The following is a 20,113-nucleotide window of genomic DNA, read 5'->3' as shown; positions in this document are numbered from 1 at the left end:
GGGGGGGGAGTCAGTGCTGCTGCCCCAGGGGTGGGGGAGTCAGTGCTGCTGCTCCAGGGGTGGAGGGGGTCAGTGCTGCTGCTCCAGGGGTTGGGGGGAGTCAGTGCTGCTGCCCCAGGGGTGGGGGGGGTCAGTGCTGCTGCTCCAGGGGTGGGAGGGCGGGTCAGTGCTGCTGCCCCCCGGGATGGGGGCCAGAACTCGGCCTTCTGATGACTGACCCCGCACAGATGCATCTAGAATCAATCTGGCCTTTAGCCCAGCACTTAACTCCCCGGATGGGTCTGCTTTCTAATGTGGATAATCCAAAGAAAACAAGCTTTTAGATTCCAGAGAGAGCCGGATAGCTCCCACTTATGCAAAATGCGGAGAATTGCACTTAACAAAAGAAGTTCTGAAAAAACACACTCTTTGAGCGATGAATATTTAATTAAGGGAGATGATACATCCAGCATTAATGGGAAAATATGTTTGCCCTCAGGGTTCCTGGTTTGATGGGCCTCAGGCACATCTTGCCTTACTGTTATTGTGGTTATTTTATTTTTTGTTATTAGTTTTTATTGTTTTCTTTTTTTTTTTTGCTCTGCTTGATTTTATCAAAGCTGCATATACAGGGAGGAAAGAAGACGTGAGCCTGTGGGGCCTGTGGTCTGCCCACTGCGGCTCTCTCCCCCCAGAGAGGTCCAGGTCCAGCAGGTTCACAGCGGCTCACTTCCCTCCTCTCTGGTTAGAGGGATTGCAAGGGCCCAGAGGGAGCCGTGAGGTTTATAATATATGTAAAAAGGTGCAGAGTTATCATGGGGAAACTGAGGCACAGAAGACCAGCTTCGGACATACAGTGGTTTCAAAAACGTTTCCGATGCGGCTGCCCGAAGCCGCTTCTCCCCAGTGCAGTGACTTCACACACAATTCACGTCCCTCAAATATTTTTATAAGTCAGACCATTCAGGTGCTAAGTTGGTGATGCTCATAACTCGTCACGTTACCACATACGTGCCCTGGTCGGGTCTGGGGACAGAATCCCTTGACTGGGGAGCAGATGCCCCAGGGACACTCGGAGGTAAACCGGGCATGGAAGTGTAGTGGACTGAGGGGCAGCCACCAGGACGTGGCAGCAGGCGGCCTGCGCGGGGCGGGAGGAGGGGCCCTTGCGCTGGTGTGTGGACCCGCTGCCTTTGGAGAAGTTGCCGCTCTAGGGACAAGGCTCCCTCATGACTCTCAGTGGAGCAGCACATGTGTTTCTGTTCCCCACCCTGTGCTGTGCCTTGTCGGGGGCAAAGACACATGTGGCGCCGTGTTGGCACCGTCCTGGGGAGGCCGGCTGCTCGTGCAGTGGCTGTGCTGTGGCGTGGGAATTGGTGGGAGGATAACTGGGGGCTAAGTTGTCCTGTCCCTGGTGTCCTCTGGCGGCAAGGGCCTGGCCGGCAACGTGAGGGCCTGGGGTCACCATCCCTGGCTCACAGATGAGAGGAAACAGCCAGGCGGTAACAGAGGGCACACGTGTTTATGCGCCCCATTACTGTGCAAGGTGCTACGAGAGACCCCGTGAGCATCAGGGCGTCGGTGGGAGATCCAGAAGGCGCTCCAGGCAGAGGGCTTGGGGCTTAGCTGCTGTTATTTCTGCCCTTAAAATGACAGCTTGCAATTTGATTTAAAACATGGTGTGCAGCCTCTGAGAAAAGTCATCAGGGGCTGAACTGATTCCAGAAAATGTTACAGAGCAGGTAGAATTTGACTTCGGACTTGGAGGACAGACAAGATTTAAATAAAAATGTGGAGCAAGACTAGGAGGGGGCTGGTGGGAAACCTGCCCACTGAGCCGACCAGGGAGAATCTGCAGACAAGGCCCGTTATCCTTGCTGGGCCCCAGTCCAGGCGAGCAGGCAGGCAGGGCTGGGCGTGGTGGTCTGGCCTTCTGCACAAGGCAGCAAGGTGCCCTAGGCCTGGGCGTGCTGTGGTCGGGGGAGGAGCCCCAGGGCCCTGTGCTGCCTGCAATGTCTCATCAGAGATGGGGGGACCTTGGAAGGTACCCCCCCGGTCCTTTATCATGAGCCCAGCCTCAGGGACTGCTTGCTTTTTCATTTTGAAGTTAGAAACGATTTCTGCCACTCTTGGTATTCAAGCTGACCCCCAAGGCCCCGTGGCATCAGACAGCCGTGATGGAGGGGCCGAGAAGGGTCAGGGGCAGGCGTCAGCTCGGGCACTGGGGCCCACGGAGCTTCTGGAACAAGTGGCACATCACAGCTCCTGCACACTGGAAGAAATCTCTGCCAAGAAGCAGTGGGGCCATCTCTGCCCCGTCTCAGAGAACCTGAGCCCCCCAAATGAAGGGAGGGTTTGCCAGCATCTGCAGGGCACCGGACCAGTGCCCGAGTGGCAGCACGTCAGTTACCTGGAGGGTCCCATGGGCAGGAAACCCTGTGGTAGTCAACCTGCTTCTCACCTGCAGAGCAGCCACCTACGCTGACCCTGGTCCTCCAGGGACTGAGGCCGTCTCTGGGGATGAGCCCAGGGGTGGACCAGGCCTTCAGATTCCATCACGCCCCAAAATGCAGAGCCCCATATGAGGGGAGCGTGGCCCCTTTGCCTGGGAGCCACACTTAGGGCTGTGACTTAAACGTTATAGAAGTAAAAGAAAGAGATCCCCACTGGACGCACATGGTGGGCTGTTGTAAATTAACCTCATTTGATTTTAATTAGATATTTAAATATTCAAGTAATTTAAATTTAAGATGAGTGAGTCCACTGTAAGCCATTTCTCCCTGGGTAGTCTGCCTCGGCATCAGCATCACAGGCTGCCGACTGACATGGCCCAGGTCGGGAGGGAGAAGCATTAAAACTCAGGGCGGTGGAGGGCCGGGCTCCTGGGGTCCCCGCCTTCACTCTCTCTCAGCTCCCAGCCCAGATTTGGTTTTTGACAGTTAATCTAATATGCAGTTTGCTGAATTTTAAGCCACACTCAAAGTCCGTGTGCTTGTCCCTGCTTTCTGGTCCCATCATCTCTGGAGAAGGTGATTCCACTTTTCACAGGTTTGTATTCCCTCCCAGCTCAGCTGTTCACCGGGGAGGCGGCCATGTGGTCCTGTCCCAGGGCTCTCCTGCCCGGCAGACCTCTGGACCCAATTTCTGGCCTGGTCCCGGGGAGGCCATCTGGGCAGTGTGGGTGCTTCCACGATGTCGCTCCCAAGCTCCCCAGGGAGGCCTCAGACGTGGGGCCGGCATCTCCCAGGTTCCATCCTATTTTTCTGACCTGAGACAGTCCTGTTTCTCGGTCACTGGGAATAATGGTTTGGCAGCTCCTGTGCGCGAGAGGAGGATGAGCTGGTGGCGCGCTGCAGTGCCTTGAGATTTCCAGAGGGAAGTCTCACTGGGTCTGTGTCGTTGTTACAGTCGCACGGTTGATGACCATGGCCCCTGCACCAAATTTCCCCCCTGGCAGCTGCAGAGCCGAATCTCTCCGTGGTCACCCGGGCCCAGTGCAGCAGCGTATCTGCTGCCTTCTTCCAGCTTCGCTGCTGCCGTTGCTCTCCGGCCGTGTTACCTAACCACGAGGCACCCCTCGTTCTGTCTTTTGCAGGAGCCTGTCCTCAGCACCCTCGCTGGGGTCTGCCGGGTCCTCACTGAAGCCTGAGCCGCAGTCTTTGTTTCCTGGGACATGGGCGTGCCTAGGGCGCCCTCTGCTGGGTTCTGGAGCTAACCCACCGTGAGTTCCAAGTGATGGCGACGGTCCCGCCTCCGCACCCCGGACCCACCCCCTGGAACGAGGTCCTGCGCACACACTACAACTACGTGGGCAAGCTGGAGGGCAGGCTGAGGGACGCGCCCGAGGGCGGCACCCTCACCACCGTGCTGTTCTTAATCGTCTGCAGCTTCATCGTCCTGGAGAACCTGATGGTCTTCATTGCCATCTGGAAAAACAATAAATTTCACAACCGCATGTACTTTTTCATCGGCAACCTGGCCCTCTGCGACCTGCTGGCCGGCGTCGCTTACACAGTCAACATTCTGATGTCAGGCAAGAAGACGCTGAGCCTGTCTCTGACGGTCTGGTTCCTACGGGAAGGCAGCATGTTTGTGGCCCTCGGGGCGTCCACCTGTAGCTTGCTGGCCATCGCTATCGAGCGGCACCTGACCATGATCAAAATGAGGCCGTACGACGCCAACAAGAAATACCGAGTCTTCCTCCTGATCGGGATGTGCTGGCTCATCGCGTTCTCGCTGGGCGCCTTACCCATCCTGGGCTGGAACTGCCTTCGCAACCTCCCCGAATGCTCCACCATCCTGCCCCTCTATTCCAAGAGGTACATCGCGTTCTGCATCAGCGTCTTCATGGCCATCCTGGTGACCATCGTGATCCTGTACGCACGCATCTACTTCCTGGTGAAGTCCAGCAGCCGCAGGGTGGCCAGCCCCCACAACTCGGAGCGGTCCATGGCCCTGCTGCGGACTGTGGTGATCGTGGTGAGCGTATTCATCGCCTGCTGGTCCCCGCTGTTCATCCTCTTCCTCATCGATGTAGCCTGCAAGGTGAAGGAGTGCGCTGTGCTGTTCAAGGCCCAGTGGTTCATTGCGCTGGCGGTGCTCAACTCGGCCATGAACCCTGTCATCTACACGCTGGCCAGCAAGGAGATGCGCCGAGCCTTCTTCCGGCTGGTCTGCACCTGCCTGGTCCGGGGCCGGGGCACCAGCTCCTCGCCCGTCCAGCCCGCTCTCGATCCCAGCAGGAGCAAATCCAGTGGCAGCAACAACAGCAGCCCGTCCTCCAAGAGCAAGGAAGACCCTCCCCAACTGGCTGCCCCGCCCTGCATAACCGACAAAAATAAAACCCTGCCGAATGGGATCCTCTGCAAGTGAGGGCGCTGGCCTCGAGGAACGGGGACCCTGCCACGGCCACGGGAGGAGTGGCCCCCTGCCCTGCGGCTGCCATCTTATTTATTGCACACCTCACCCGTGGCGGCTCAGGAAATCTCTTTTGCCAACAGCCTGCCTGGTGTGGACGTCTCTTAAGGAGGGGACCCAAGGAACTGCCGAGTCATTTCAGTGTAGACAGCATGCATGTTTCGACTTGTTCCAGAGTCTTCCGAATGTAGCGAGCTGCTGTCGTCGTGGTTGCCTTCCCCGGAATCCCACCGGCTGCCCTCTGTTGCTCCCAGAGAGGGGAGGTCGTGGGCACACAGTGTACAATGTTTCCCAGAACAGCAGGGTGATGTTTAGTGACTTTACACGACACGGACTGTGCACAGAAGGGCTGCTGTGCATTATCATGCCTGTGCTCGCAGCACTTGTGTTTCAAAGGTCTGCCGTCGGTGCACATATAAGCTGTGCAGGCGGCACAGTCATGTAACAGATGGTGCAGCTGTGTTCCGCCTGGACCACCAGGCGCACAGAGACGGCTGGGAGCTGAGTGGACATGCCGTCCCAGTCTCCTCAGATGGACATGAAGTCCCAGGTTAGGCATGCTTTGAACACCCAAATTCCCAAAAAGGCCTTGTCCAGGGCTAGCCCCGGATGTGTGGGAATCACCGAAAACAGTCCTGAGACGTGCCTGCCCCTGAGCAAGTCAGTGTCTGAAGGACCCTGGGGAGAACCAGTGAGGTCTGTGGGTGCGGGTCTCCTGAGGGGCCCCCGCTCCTCTCCCACCTTGTGTCCCTGTGCAGTTTTAAGCACATCTAAAAGCCAAATTAGCCAAATTATGTGATTGTTTAGGGGTTTCTCCAAATCACAGAAAAGCCTCCCAAGGTCTTCCGGGAGCTGCGCCCGAGACCAACGGAGAACCTGCCCAGGAGAGCAGAGGACGACCCGGCCGGTGCGTCTTTCCGTGTCACGGAAGCAGTGGTCCGTGTAATGGAAGGTCTCTGTTGAATTAGGAGAATTTCCCGGCCAGCACTTTGATCCTGCGTTGAGTTTGATTCCGTATCAGAAAAGCAGCACGTCTATAAGCCCCGTGTTGTCACAGCCGACGAGCTGGGCCGTCAGCAGCCACAAGGCTCCTGGACAGTGGACCGGCACGCTGACCAGTAAAGCAGTGGAGTGGTCAGAAGAGGAGCTAACCTGTGTTGGGCTGTGCCTTCTTCAAACAAATGTCACGATCTGTCCACGGTACTGTCCTCTCCCTTCTCCCGTGGGCTGCCCCTGGATGGCCCTGTCTGCCTTACCGGGGACGCCTGAGACGACCCCGAGGATTCTAACGCAATGCAAACTCCTGAAACACACACGTCTGCAGAGCTCTCGTAAGCCCGTAGTTGACGTGTTGAGTTCTGTGTAAAAACAAAAACAAAGCGACCTTCAAAAGGATTCTTACTTGAGTAAACCTCACATCAGACCCCTGGAAGTTTTTGAGGTTCACTGAGAATTTTGCCTGAGTAAAGACTAAAAGAGTAGTTTTAATACATTAACTTTTTGGAGAGAAAGCGACTCCTGTTTGTCATTGGATGTGAGTGCCTCTTGTCAAGGAGCATTTCTGTGGGTCCTGAGTCACCTCGGTGCGTTGACCAAAGACTTCCCTCAGTTTTGGTACCAACGAGATCAATCCTATTTGTAAGGATGCTCATCCGTGGCGTTTTTCTTGCCTTCTCTACTCACAAAAGGAGCTGCTTCTCCTATCAAATAGCACCAGAAACCCAGGGTGTTTCTAGAAAAGTTAAGCATTAAGGTACTTGATTAAGAAAACAAAAAAATGCATCTGAGAGCCCAAATGTTGGCACTACATTCTCACACAGGTAGTGAAATGCCTTTAGAACTTTCCATCGTGGTTCTGAGCTGCTATCAGGGCCCTGCGTCTCTGGCGCTAATATTCATAACACTCAGAGTGATAACCCAACTTCCCTCTGAGATAACGCAAAACTGTCAGGCAATCTGAATGAAGACTACTCCAAAAAAAAGGAATTGTGTTCGTTCGACATATGTAGAAATAATTGACTTTAATCCCAGTGTGTACAGCCTAACTAGCTAGCTGGGGACCATTTAGAAGTTGAGTGTTTCAGAGCCACAGAGAACCTGTGCATTAGACCTCATTCCGTTAGGAACCTGTACTGTGTCCCATGTATGTCTGTTAAGAAAATAAAACCAAAAGTCTTTGTACAAACCCATTGTTGGCAGTCTGTGCTGGGGGCTGTCTGCACGAGGGCCAGCCCTGGGGCGTGCGAGGGGGCAGCCTGGCTTCCCACCTGGTGCCGTGTTTCTCCAGGAAGGAAACCCCAATAATCCTCCCACCCTTCACTTCTCCACTGGCCTAGCTGCTGTCTGGTGAAGCTATGTGCATTGGGCGCTATTCCACCGATATGGTAGATGAGACTGGAGGAAGGTCAATGGACTGCCCTTTGGATGGGGAGACGATTATCAGAGTCATGATGGTCAAAGTAGAGCCAAAAGAGGCAGGATGTTTGGTCCTGTTCCATCAGCAGCAGGAGAGAAGAGATCAGAACCGGCCCTTGCCCAGCCTCCCCCCTCACCAGTGGGAAGTTTCAGCCTGTGCGTGGGGCGCGCACGTGTGTGTGTGTGTGTGTCTGCCTGGTGTTCTACAGAGAGGCCTGATTGGGCACAGTTAGTCTGGTGGTGACATTCACGAAGAAATCTCTCCAGCACGACCGGAGACCACAGCCCTCCTACCTTTGATTCTGTGCGCAGCTGCCGAGGCAGAAGTCAACTCCAGTCCCCGGCAAGGATGCGTCTGCCGGCCGCCATTCCTTCCGCACGCTTGGCGGATGGGGGCGGCTCTGCTGTGACTGGGTTTTAAGAAGTCTCCGGGGGAATAACAGGACATCTGCTTTCTGTGCAAAGGTTTCAGACGCCCCCCCCCCCCCCACTCGGTGAGGCAATACGAGATCCACCATCCAAATGAGAGACTTTTTACACAATCCTTTATTGCCCACAGACTTACAATGACAGTCACTGTAACAACGAACTCCATAGGAAACAGCTGTTTCTCTCTGCCCCGACCCACGACCCACGACCCACGGTTAGTCTGTGCTGGTAAAGAGCCTTTCACAGAAATGTAACAAGATATATTTTATAGAAAACTTCTAATTAAATTACCAAGTCCATGCTTTTAAATTGTATCTACGAGAGCAAAACCTGAACGCTCTGATGTTTTTAGTATCTAAGTCAAATATCAAAGGGTTTGCTACATAATCAGAGATGCACACACCACTGTTCCCAAAATGAAGGCACATTTTCCGTTCACCAATGGTGAGAACAAGCACAGCGTCGTCTGCGTGGGTGTGCCAGCCTCCGCTCCTGGGCCACGTGGGGCCGCCATGCGGCACCTCCACCTGCTACCCCGGAGGCCTGGGGATGTGCCAGGTGTGCCGTGGAGGGCTCGCAAGGAAGCTGCCTCATCCCCGAAGGAGTGAAGTGGCTTCACCAAAGGTGAGGAGGGAATTTTAGCATATTTTCACCCACTGTATTGTCCAATCTCCCGAATGTTGGCCAAATAACTTAGGTTTTATCGTTTTTCTTAGAACAGAGATTAGAAAACTTGAAATCGGTTTGTCTTTCCTCTCCTCGGGAATGTCCGCAGGCCAGTCCTGTTCTGATATTAAAGTAGAAGGTGGTGAGCTGGCAGTAAAGCCGGACAGAGAGCTTTACAGCGATTGTTTTTTGTTTCACAAAAGTTAGTGGAAAACAAAACACAAAATTTTCAAATAGTATTTATCAATATGTATAATTTGCCATCTAAATGCTTTTTAAAAAGTAGTAAATATCCTACTGTTACCCATTAAATTCACATGGAGTTCTCTCCTAACCCTTAGATTGAAACATCAGCTGTTTAATTCTGAATACACAAAACATTCACATACTTAATGTTACAAGATTTTTTTCTGGAACAAGTTATATTCAAAAGTCAGATGAACAGAGAACATTCCATTTGCGACCGACACACAGTTGTTACAGAAGAAGGTAATTCAGTGTTCAAAGATGGACTCCACCGTGAATTCCTGCTGTGTTGGTTGTCACTTGATTTTGTGGTCAGGAACTTTGGTTGTGGTAAGTGTCCCAGACGAGTGTGCATTAATTACCTCAGACATTCAGGACCCAGCCTGTCCCCGAAGGGCCTAGTTTTCTACCTACAGCATTTTAAGGTCAAACAACAAAACAGAAACTTAAACTTGTGTGCGATTTCCTTTCTGACTCTTTTGTTCCATGAGAATGACTCTTCCAGCCCTCAGGAGACAGCCTTGCGTTTGGGCCCCAGGGAGTCACTTATTCAGGGTGTCTGTGAATGCAGCAAGGGGGAGAGAAGTGACGTGGGGCAGTCTCACCACCCGCCCAGCATCCCTCCTGACACAGGCCATCACGCGGCACGAGTGTGTCCCACGCCTTGTCTGCCTGCTCCACCACCCCCGTCCCATCTGCCGCCCAGCCGGCAGAACCTTCAGACTCCCCAGACCCAGCGGGGTTGCGGCTCCCGCGGTCCTAGGGAACTTGGCCACACCAGTCATCACCCTTGTCTTGCTGCAGCTCCCTGTGTGTGTTCACTTCCTCCTGGGTTATATTTATGTATATCTATATATATAACCTCTCCCGTTCACCTCTGCATCCCAGGAGCCCAGCACGGCGCCTGTGCACACGAGCCAGCGCACAGACGGGGCCGAGGGAAGGCTGGCTGGGTAGGAAGGCTGATGAGCGGTGCCCACACACAGCTGCGCTGGGGAAGACAAGGCTCGCCTGGGCCTGCCTGATGGGGACAGCCTCCACCATGCTGCCCTCCTCATCCTCCTTTGCTGGCCTCCCAGACACTATGCGCTCCTGGATGAGCGCAGGACATAGGTCTGGACTTGCCTGTCCCCCAAGCCCTGCTTCTCACCTCCATCCTCCTCTGCCCTCCTGTCGCCTCCTGTCCTCGCTTTCCCCCGCTGGTTTCTCCTCCCCCCCGTCCCTCCGTCATTTCCCACAGTGGCCCTCATGGCCCTCCTGTTCTGTTCCTGCTCTGTCTGCACTCAGGCCCCACGTCCTGCGGCATCCTGGACCCTCCTCCACGCGTCTGCAGATGCCAGGATCCGTCAGTCCCCAAATTTTTCATTGTCCTTGTTAGTTAAAATACCGAAGGAGGAGTCCCGAGGTGCAGGTCGCACAGCCAGCCTGCACGTGCACACGTCCAGACAGCCGCATGTCCATCGTCCTCAGGGTAGGTACGTGTACGTGTGTGTATGTACATACGTATGTGACTGATATTCACCAGTCCTGGTATAAAGTTGCAATTTATCTGGCTGCTATAAAATGTGCCAGTTTTAAAACTGTGCATTTGTTGCCTGCAGACTTATAAATATGTATAAAGCCCATTATAAATAAATTGTGGCTGGCAGATGGCATTTTATCTGCCAGCAGTGATTGCATGGAGTTATAAATGCTTATTAATCCTCCACTTTTAAACTCACAGCATGGACCCTGGGACCCATGACGTGAAGTGGCCTGAAAACACAATCATAAATTAGGGGGGAAAGCCATCAGTAAGGGGCAGGAAGAGCTGGCAGCTACCACTTGACGGTGCCCACCAGCATCATTGGCAATGTATTAGAAATGCAAATTCTCAGGCCACATCCGGACCTGCCGAGTCAGGGACCCTGGGGAGGCCCCGGTGGCTCTGAGGCTACCCGCCACCCCAAGCCTGCTTAGCAGGAAGGCCCGTCTCTGCCCGAGGATGCCCTGGCTCAGGGGGTGTGCACAGGTGTGCATGGGGCTGGCCAGGACATTGTGGCCAGAAGCAGCACTCCACCCATGCTGGGCAGGTGGGGAAGAGCCCGGCTTTCTCCCTGCCTGGAGGCGCGTCCAGTCCTCCCCCTCGGGCCCCAGCTCCAGGCGTTATCCACATGCTGGCCACGTGCTGATCATGCCCTTCTCGTCAGTTTCTCCCCCTTCCCCAGCCCTGGCTCATCACCCGGAGAAACTACACACACTCAGATCCTCTCTCGGGGTCTGTTTCCTAAGGCCCCCGCACTACACAGAGGACTGGAAACACTTCCCCGTCAGTGGGACTGACTCACACCTTTGTGCATTTTGGAAAGAAGATGGATAAAATGTAAGCCCAAGGACGGAAGAGCTACTTGCCATTTTCCATCAGGCGCTGAGATTTATGTATCAGCCCTCAAGGGTCCTAATGAGTCCTGCGATCTATCCTAGATTCAGCCACTGGCCGCTGCTACCCTCTGAGAAGTCACCTGGCTCCAGTTTCCTCGCTGGAAAGTGGGTCCTTGCAGCTGCAGGTCCCATGATGCTCCCTTGTGTATCCTTCTCTGGGACCAGTGACAGTTCACGTCCCAGTAAAGGGGTTTTTCTGCTGCTTCTTTCTCAGGATCAATTTTAAATGTTTCCCTACAGAACCAGGGTATTATTCTGAAACCAAGGCCAAGATTGGTCTGCGTCCTGTGGTTACTGTTTCTAATCTTTCCACACTTCCCCCCATTTCCAAGCCGGCTGTCCCTACTCAGAGCAGGGCACGTGTAGATGGCAGCGGCACGCACAAGGCCAGCGAGAGGGAGCCGACGCACTTCTGTGGGTGAAGCACCCCAGGAGACACCCGTGCTCCATGTTGACACATATTCACCAACCCCACTCCTCACAATGGGGGCTGCACAGCCCTGCAGTGCAGGTGACCAGCCACTGCTCAGAGAAACCCAGCACCTAATGCAAGGCCAACTGGCTCTGTGCGTGCCGGAGCCGAGGATGGACCAAGGCGTCCACCCACTGTCCGGGAGCCTGTAATCCAAGGAAACACGTGACTGGCCTTCATATGGCGACTGGTCAGGGGCGTCGTCAGGACCCCAGGAGGGCACAGAGCCAGGAGGCAGGTGTTGACTGTGTCCCTGAGCACCGAGGGGGCTCTTTTGGGGGCCACACCAAGTGCTGCTCCATCCACTCCTCCCCCAGGCCTGTCCCTCCTTCTAAGCCAGGCCTTTTCTCCACACAAGGCTTGCCAGTTTCTCTCCTCACTGGAAATTATCCGTGCTGCCCTCCTCCACCAGGAGACCCTCAGGCCACCATATGTGCCCCAAGTGGGCTTCTGTCCATCCACTCCAACACCCAAGACTGCCCTAAACAGAATTGTTGCCCAAATGAAACACTAGCCAAGGCTGAGTGGGCACCTGGTCCTTTGGCCTCTCAAATATAAAATGCCCAAGAGTGGAAGCTTCGGCACGGGATTTGGATTAGGAGCTGTGTGAATGCCTATTGTTTGTCAGGCTGCCCACGGCCATTCAGGCTCCTTGGTCGTCGAGCGTCAAAGCCGACTGAGACCAGCGGTGAGCAGCCCGAGAGCCCCACAGGCTCTCAGTGGGACGAGAACGTCACAGGAAGCACAGCTAATTCACGTTGGATGGTGAGGGTGGGAGCAGAGGTGGATGGGGTCCCCAGGGCCACTCTACAAGCACCTGCCGGTGCTCCCAGCACACTCAGAGGAGGCCTGGGTTGAGTGGGGGGCTCAGGAGAGGGGCAGCAGGCCCCAGTGTTCCGTGGGCCCAGGGTGACCCGGCACAGGGTGCAGCCACCATGCCATGGGAGTCGGAGATCCTGGCGTGCACAGCCCTGCCCAGGCTGGGATGCGGTCCAAGAAAGCACAGGGTGGGGACCCAGGCTGGGCAGGGAGCAGCCCGTCATGTCAGCCTGGGAATCCTGAGCTCCAAGGGCAGCAGAGTCGGGAACGCTGCGTGAGCGGAACAGCTCTGCTGCCTGCCAGCTGCATGACCTGGAGCAAAGAGGCCTCCGATCTGAGCCTCAGTTTCCCTGTCTGTGAGTGAGGCTCACAGTAATGCCCATCACACGATGCCTGAAGGAAGAGGTGAGATATTCGTGCCAACTCTAGCATGCTTTACAAATGACAGGAACAGAGACACGACAGTCACTGCCCTCTGCCCTGTCTTTGATCTGCTCCCGTGGCCACAGAAGAGTGCCGATTTTCCCACCGGCACCGTTCCATTGTCAGCAGTCTTGCCATATGAGCTTAAAAATACATATTTTGAGTTAATATTGAAATAAAGTTTGATCCCCCAATACTTTTAATTTTCTAAATTGATTCTCATGCAAGAAAACATGATATATATTGCTTATCACCACTGAGCTAAACGCCAACTTCAGAGCAGAGAGCTACTAAAACCACGGATTACCATTTCTCACATCCCCAAGAGGAAAAAGAAAGCAGATCAAACGTTCAGGTGCTCACTGTTCCTAAGTCTCGTTTCCTAATTTATTCTTGCCCTTAGCATCAGCATCTCGGCCTTACACAGCAGGGCATGCAAGATGTTGGAAGAAAAGTCGTTTCATCCATTTTTATATGTGTGTACACTCACACACGGAGAAGGACCACGTGTTCCCACAGAGGTCAGACCTTTACACACGTCTGCAGGGCTGTGGGCCTCTAGGAGATAGAGTGCTGGGCCATTCTCGCAGCCACCCCAAAGTCTATGATGTCACAGGGCCAGAGCCTGAGCCAGCTGCTGCCCCAAATTCCTGTTTGCCACCCACTGCTTCTGGATAACTTGGAGCAGTGTATCCACACTGCTTCTGAAATCAGAACCATTCCAGGAAGAGGCAGGGTGGTCCAGATCTGCCCCAATCTACTGCAGAACATTCTAGAAGATTGAAGCCCCTGTCACTTGGATTTGCTGGATGCTCAAAGGACAAAAACCCCACAGAGGGCTATATGTGAAGGCTTCAACCTGCCCCGACCCATCCTCACCCATCAGCTCTACCCCATCCTTTCATCCTGGCCACACACACCCCAAAAGTAGAAATGGGGTTCGTGCAGTTAGCATTCGAACTTTGCAGAATGAGTACTCAGCAGAATTTTTTAAATCTACCCTTAACTCCTCACTCTTGAAGCATCCAATTTATGACTGTCCGACTCAGCGTGCACAGAGTGTCTTTCTGTGGCACTGATCAAGGGGTGTCACACGCCAGGGCATTTCACCGGGACGAGGGCCAGTGTCACACCCGTTGGAAGGTGCCAGTGAATGAATGCTTCTATCTTTTAAAAGACAATCTCTGTTAAATCACATGGTCATCTCAACTAGATATTTGTTAAACATCTTAAACAGTGCAACTCCCCAACATCCCATGCCCAGCAGGAAACCACAGTATTTTGTCTCAAAGGAAGGAAGGAGCCAAGATAAAGCCCATGTGTGAGGCACAGCCCCTTCCCATGGAGCGACAGGAAACGTGCTGTCGAGACAACCAGTCACTTTACCCACCGATCGCTCCAGAAGGAGAACCTCCAGCTGATTCCCCCTAATCCTGAGCCTGGTCCCCAGCTTCCGGCAAATGTAGAGCCAGGGGGAGCGGCCGGTGCGAACGTCTCCAGGACTGAACTCTGAGCACACATGTTTGTGTCTGTCTTCAGCACAGCTTGTACACAAGCTTTTTTCTCTATTGGCTGTAAGGGGCAACAATTTGACTAGCAGCTCCCGCGGCAGCCTGTTGGCTAGAAGGACATACAACCAAGACTCTGCCCCAGCCGCCCCGTGCACATACTCGTTTTGCCATTATACAGATAAAAACAAGGGAATTATTTGCCGGTCAAGATCCTGACCAGGGAGGCTTATTTTGTGCCATATTTGGCAGTAGGGTGAATCCCCAAGAACCCCTGGTCAACTAGGGCCAAGGGGGACAGCACGCCTGTGGTCAGCGCAGCTGGAAACAGCTGGCATGATGCCTGCTCCTTAATGCCGGAGAGCCATCCACTGGGGGACACCCGTGCAGACAGGTGAGCGGCAGAGCCCCAGGGGCGAGGAGGAGGCGCCGCGGCCCGGAGGAGTGGTGGCCGTCAGCACAGCGCACTCAGTGCTCCACCTGCAGAGCGGGCCTCTCTGGACAGGGTCTTGCCTCATGCTGTCACAATCCCGTGATGATTACCGACTGTCCTGCTCGCTTCTATTCCTCATATTGTGCTTATTGGGTAAAACTGCAGGTAACACCTTCGCAGTGGAATTTCCCAGTGGAATGGGTCAGTCGAATTAAATTTTCTCCTGGACAGCTACAGTCAAACGCTTTTTTTCATTAAAAAACATACAGCACAGAACATTAATCTTACATCTTTCTTAGTCTTAGAAAATATAAATATAGAGGGCTAATTTGTACAGGATGTATAGGTATGTACACCGTCAATATGCACATGAGAAATCGGAACAAGTTTATGAAACTTGTACTTTTCAGAAGCCTTCCTCCTGGAGCCGCTGAACAAGGCTCTGAGCCTGTGGGCAGCTGCCCCAGCACGGGAGCCCGATACCGTCTACCCGGAAGAGCCGAGTCCCCTGACGGCAGCTCAGCGTTGGGATCGGGCAGCTGGCGGGTCACTGGTTCCTCTCTACCGGCTGCTGGAGGCAGAGCTCGCTTCCGGCGGAGACAATGGGCAAGCTGTTCTCCAGGTGGTGGTGGATGAGGTGGCTGATGCTGTCGAAGACTCTGTCCTTCGTCCGGACCTGTGAGGGACGCGAGGGAGGGTTAGCACAACCCACAAGCAGGAAGAAGAGTACACGCTCCACTCGGAGTCAGATGGCCCACTTGAGCCATCTGAGCTGGAGGGGCAGCCTCCCCGGGGCACCCCATGCTTTCAGAGATGGTGCCTGCAAAGTCCCCAGTTACCTTCGATGACCCGCCAGTTCAGTCCCTTCCTCTGTTCACCCCTCCAGAAGTGAGCCACAGCCTCCCCCACCTTCAGCAACCAGGGCCCATGGTGAGCTCCCCCACTCACACTGGCCTTCCCTCTCCTGCTCCTCCCCTGCCCCTTAGGATCCAGCTGTCCTGCACCGCCCCACTGGGGTCTGTAGGCTCCCATGCCCCTCCCACCTTCAGGCCTTTGCATGGTGGTCCTCAGTCCAGAATGTGCTTCTCTCCCCTGGAAACCCGGCTCGGCCTCCATGTCAGCACCTCAGGCCACTTCCCTTCCTCACCACCCCTCCCCAAGACAGCCCCCAGCATCCTGCACTCCCACCAGGAGGGAGCCCAGAGTTCTGTAGAGGAGCTCCAAGTGCCCACTGGAGGGTGGGCCTGGCTGGGATGGAGGGACCATGCTGCACACTCCTGGTCACTCAGTTCTAGAGCCTAGAATGGTGCTGCCCACGAATTTCTCCTGAATAAATGAACACCTGAGGTGGGGGTGGGGTGCCAGGAGGCAGTTCACAGCTTCCCTCCGCCCTGCTGGCCTCTGCCCTGGTCGCTGAGGTTCAGCAGCACCCCCCAACCCTGGGCCAGGACACTCACGGTGCAGACCACACTTGAAGAAGACAGTGGGAGGTCTGGCCAGGAGCAGTCTCCCAGTGTAAATGAATTCAGCAAAGCAGCAGCATACAAAATCAACACACAAGGTCAGCTGCATTTCTACACACAAACCATGAACAATCCAAAGAGGACAGTAGGAATGCAGCTCCATTCACAACAGCATCAAAAAGAATAAAATACTTAGGAATTAACTTAACCAAGGAGGTGAAAGACTTTTACTCCAAAACTACAAAACATTGCTGAAAGAAATTAAAGAAAACGTAATAAATGGAAAGACATCCTGTACTCATGGATTGGAAGACTCCATATTAAGATGGCAATACCACCCAAAGCAACCTACGATTCAACGTAATCCCTGTCGCAATCCCAACATTTTTGGTAGAAACAGAAAAATCCATCCTAACATTCATAAGGAATCTCAAAGGACCAGAATAACGAAAACAATCTTAAAAAAGAAGAACAAAGTTGGAGGACTCACGCTTTCTGAGTTTAAAACTTACTACAAAGTTACAGTCATCAAAACAGCGTGGTACTAGCATAAAGACAGACATAGAGACCAATGGACTGGAATAGACAGTCCACAGATAAACCCTCGCAGATGAGGCCAAATGACTTTTGGCCAGGGTGCCAAGACCACTCAGTGGGGAAAGGCTAGTCTCTTCAACGATTGGTCCTGGGAAAACTGGATCTCCACATGCAAAACAATGAAGGTGCGATCCCTGCTAACACAATATACAAAAACTAGCTCAAAATGGATCAAAGACCCAAATGTAAGACCTAAAACTATAAGACTCTTAGAGGAAAACACAGGGCAGAAGCTCCAAGACATTGGATTTGGCAATGATTTCGTGGATATGACATAAAGGCACAGACAACAAAAATAAATAAACAAATTGGACTTCATGAAAATTTTAGAATTTTGTACATCAAAGGACACTATCAACAGAATTAAAAAGCAACCCATAGAATGGGAGAAAATATTTGCAAATCATGTATCTGATAAAGGATTAATATTCAGAATATAGAGAGAACTCCTAAAACTCAACAACAAAAACAATCAGACAACCCAATTCAAAAATGGGCAAAGAACTGGAACTTGCAATTCTCCAAAGAAGATGTGAGAATGGCCAATGAGCCTGAACATCACTGATCATTAGGGAAGTGAAATCAAAACTACGATGAGATACCACCTCGCACATATTCAGATGGCTAGTATTTTTAAAAAAGAAAAAACAGAGAACAACAAATATTGGCAAGGATGTAGAGAAATTGGAACCTTTATGTACTATTGGTGGGAATGTAAAATGGTACAGCCACTGTGAAAAACAGTATGACGATTTTTCAAAAAGTTAAAGATAGAATTACCATATGATCCAGCAATTCCACTTCTGGACCCCAAAAGCAGGGTCTGAAAGAGACAGTTGTACACCCATGTTCATAGCAGCGGTATTCACAATAGTCGAGTGATGGAAGCAACCTAAGTATCCATTGCAGATGGATGGATAAATAAATGTGGTCTATACATACAATGGAATATTACTCAGCTGTAAAAAGGAAGGAAATTCTGATACATACTGCAACATGGATGAACCCTGAGGACATTAGGCTAAGTGAAATAAGCCAGTCACAAAAGTACGAATACTGCGTGATTGCCCTTATATGAGACACCTACAGTAGTCAAAACCATAGAGACAGAAGTAGACTGGTGGGTGCCAGGGGTTGGGAGGAGAGGTGAATGGGGTGTTAGTGTTTAATTGGTACAGAATTTCAATTTTGCAAGATGAAAATAGTTCTGGAGGTGGATGGTGACGTTGGTTGTACAACAATGTGAATGTATTTAATGCTGCTGAACTGTACACTTACCAATGGTTAAGATGGTAAATTTTATGCTATGTGTATTTTGCCACAGTAAAAAAAAGTGAAAAGAAAAAAAAAAGAAAAGAAAGAAAAAAGAATGGGTAAATGATCTGAATTGACATTTCTTCTAAGAAGATATATCAATGGCCACTAAGCCCATGAAAAGATGCTCGACATCATTAGTCATCAGGGAAAATGCAAATCAAAACCACAGTGATACACCACTTCACACCCACTAGGACGGCTGGAATCAAAGTCGATAGTAACAATTGTTGGTAAAGATGTAGAGAGATCAGAACCCTCCTACACTGCTGGTCGGAACATGAAATGGCACAGCTGCTTTGGAAAACTGTCTGGCAGTTTTACAAGTGATTAATTATAGGGTTATCATATGACCCAGCGATTCCACTCCTAGGTATATATCCAAGGGAAATGCAAACATATGTCCATACAGAAACTTGGACGTGATGTCTACAGCAGCATCATTCATGATGGCCAAATGTCACTAACAGACTAACCATAAAGAAAGTGGGGTATATCCATCAATGGATTATTATTCAGTCATAAAAGGGAGTGGCAGCCTGACACACACTACTACATGGATAAACTTTGAAAACATTATGCTAAGGGAAAGAAATTTGTCACAAAAGTCTACATATTATATGATTCTATTCCTGAAAGTCTAGAATGGAAAAATCTATATAGAGAGAAAATAGGAGTGTTGTTTCTAAGGACTGGGGGGGGGGGGGGGGGGGGGGGGGGGGTAGCTAAATGTTACGGCATTTCTTTTTTAGGTGAAGAAAATGTTCCAGAATTGGCTGTGGTGATGGATGCACATATCCGTGAATATACTAAAACCAGTGAATTGTACACTTTAAATGGGTGTATATGTAAATTACATCCCAATAAAGCCGTTTTAAAAATCTCTGTCCACCAGTTCAAAGAAAATCCAGAGGACAGGGAGCAAGGTTAACAGTGCCACAAGGAAGCAAGGACCCAAATCCTGGTGTGAGATAGTCTACAGACTGGATCTAGGTGCTCAGACAAGTCGGTGGTGTGGGGGCCGATGGGGAGCTGCAGTGCAACAGGCAGGATGCACCACACGGGCCGTGATGGAGGCTAATTCCAGCAAATGTACCGTAAGAAAAACATCTTTGAGATAATCAGGAAAATTTGAGTATGTTAAGTGGTTATTTTAAATTTTATTGGATATAACAATGATGTCATGTTGATGTTTTTAATGTCCTTATTGGTAGAGATGCATGCTAAAGTACTTACAGGAGAAACGCAGCAGGCCTGGGAAATGCTATAAAATACTTTGGAAAGCTCCTCCCTCCCCTTCCTTTCCCTCCCAAACGAACAACCAGTCCAAAAGCCAGACAGCCTCGATGTCTGTGCTGTGGGGGGCAGGGCTAGTAGCCACAGTGGCCCCCGACGGGAGCCTGCAGGGCAGGCAGAGCGAGGCGAGGGCCCACAGGCCGGACAGCTGGCCCAGGCATCAGAGGGGTCCCTGCCAGGGAGAAGGTGGGCAGCCCAGCATGGAAGTCAGAGCCGAGCAGGGGAGGGCATGTATGTGAGAGGGCAGAGGGGCGTGGGGTCAGAGCAGGAATGGGGCGAGGAGTAGACAGTGGCGGGAGTGGCTGGACAGAGAAGTCGGAGCCCTGGCCGGGTGAGGACAGGGGGCGCAGCGGCCGCAGTGGCGGATGCCTTACATACAGGGGAGGAGTTCCTCAAACAGGTAGAAATACGAAGGATGGCGGGAGTCAGGTTTCTATTGTTGGAGAAGAGGGTTATGAATGTGGAAAAGGACAAAAGCAAATGAACCCCGTGGTATCAGAAAGGCAGCGGAAGAACTGTCGTGAGCTCATGTTTCTAATCTATACCGATAGATATAGAAATAGAGAAATAAATGTACATGCACGTGTGTCCACGGAGAGGGCCTGGGAGTGCAACTCCCCACAAGCAATGGGCACAAGTAGTGCCCAGATCCTGATCTTGCCATGAAAATGAACCAGCCAGGGCTCCCTCGGGAAGGGGCAGATGGCAGCACCGT

General features: G+C 52.2%; 2 protein-coding genes across 2 annotated transcripts in view; one reads left to right on the top strand and one right to left on the bottom strand.

Moving 5' to 3' along the window:
• The window catches only part of LOC124240586 (sphingosine 1-phosphate receptor 3-like), an 11,575-nt gene extending 5,603 nt beyond the window's left edge, over positions 1–5,972 (top strand). Inside the window, exon 2 of the mRNA XM_046663662.1 lies at positions 3,575–5,972. Coding sequence (XP_046519618.1) covers positions 3,715–4,851 — 1,137 coding nt within the window. The 5' untranslated portion in view covers positions 3,575–3,714 and the 3' untranslated portion in view covers positions 4,852–5,972. The remainder of the gene's footprint in view (positions 1–3,574) is intronic.
• A 9,303-nt stretch (positions 5,973–15,275) lies between these two features.
• LOC124241335 (SHC-transforming protein 3) overlaps positions 15,276–20,113 on the bottom strand; it is a 116,097-nt gene continuing 111,259 nt past the window's right edge. Inside the window, exon 12 of the mRNA XM_046665037.1 lies at positions 15,276–15,404. Within this exon, the coding sequence (XP_046520993.1) occupies positions 15,276–15,404 (129 nt within the window). The remainder of the gene's footprint in view (positions 15,405–20,113) is intronic.

Source organism: Equus quagga, chromosome 6 (assembly GCF_021613505.1).
Source record: "Equus quagga isolate Etosha38 chromosome 6, UCLA_HA_Equagga_1.0, whole genome shotgun sequence".
NCBI lineage: Eukaryota > Metazoa > Chordata > Mammalia > Perissodactyla > Equidae > Equus > Equus quagga.
The sequence above is the reverse complement of the archived record's forward strand: the minus strand, read 5'-3'. Positions and strand labels throughout refer to the sequence as shown.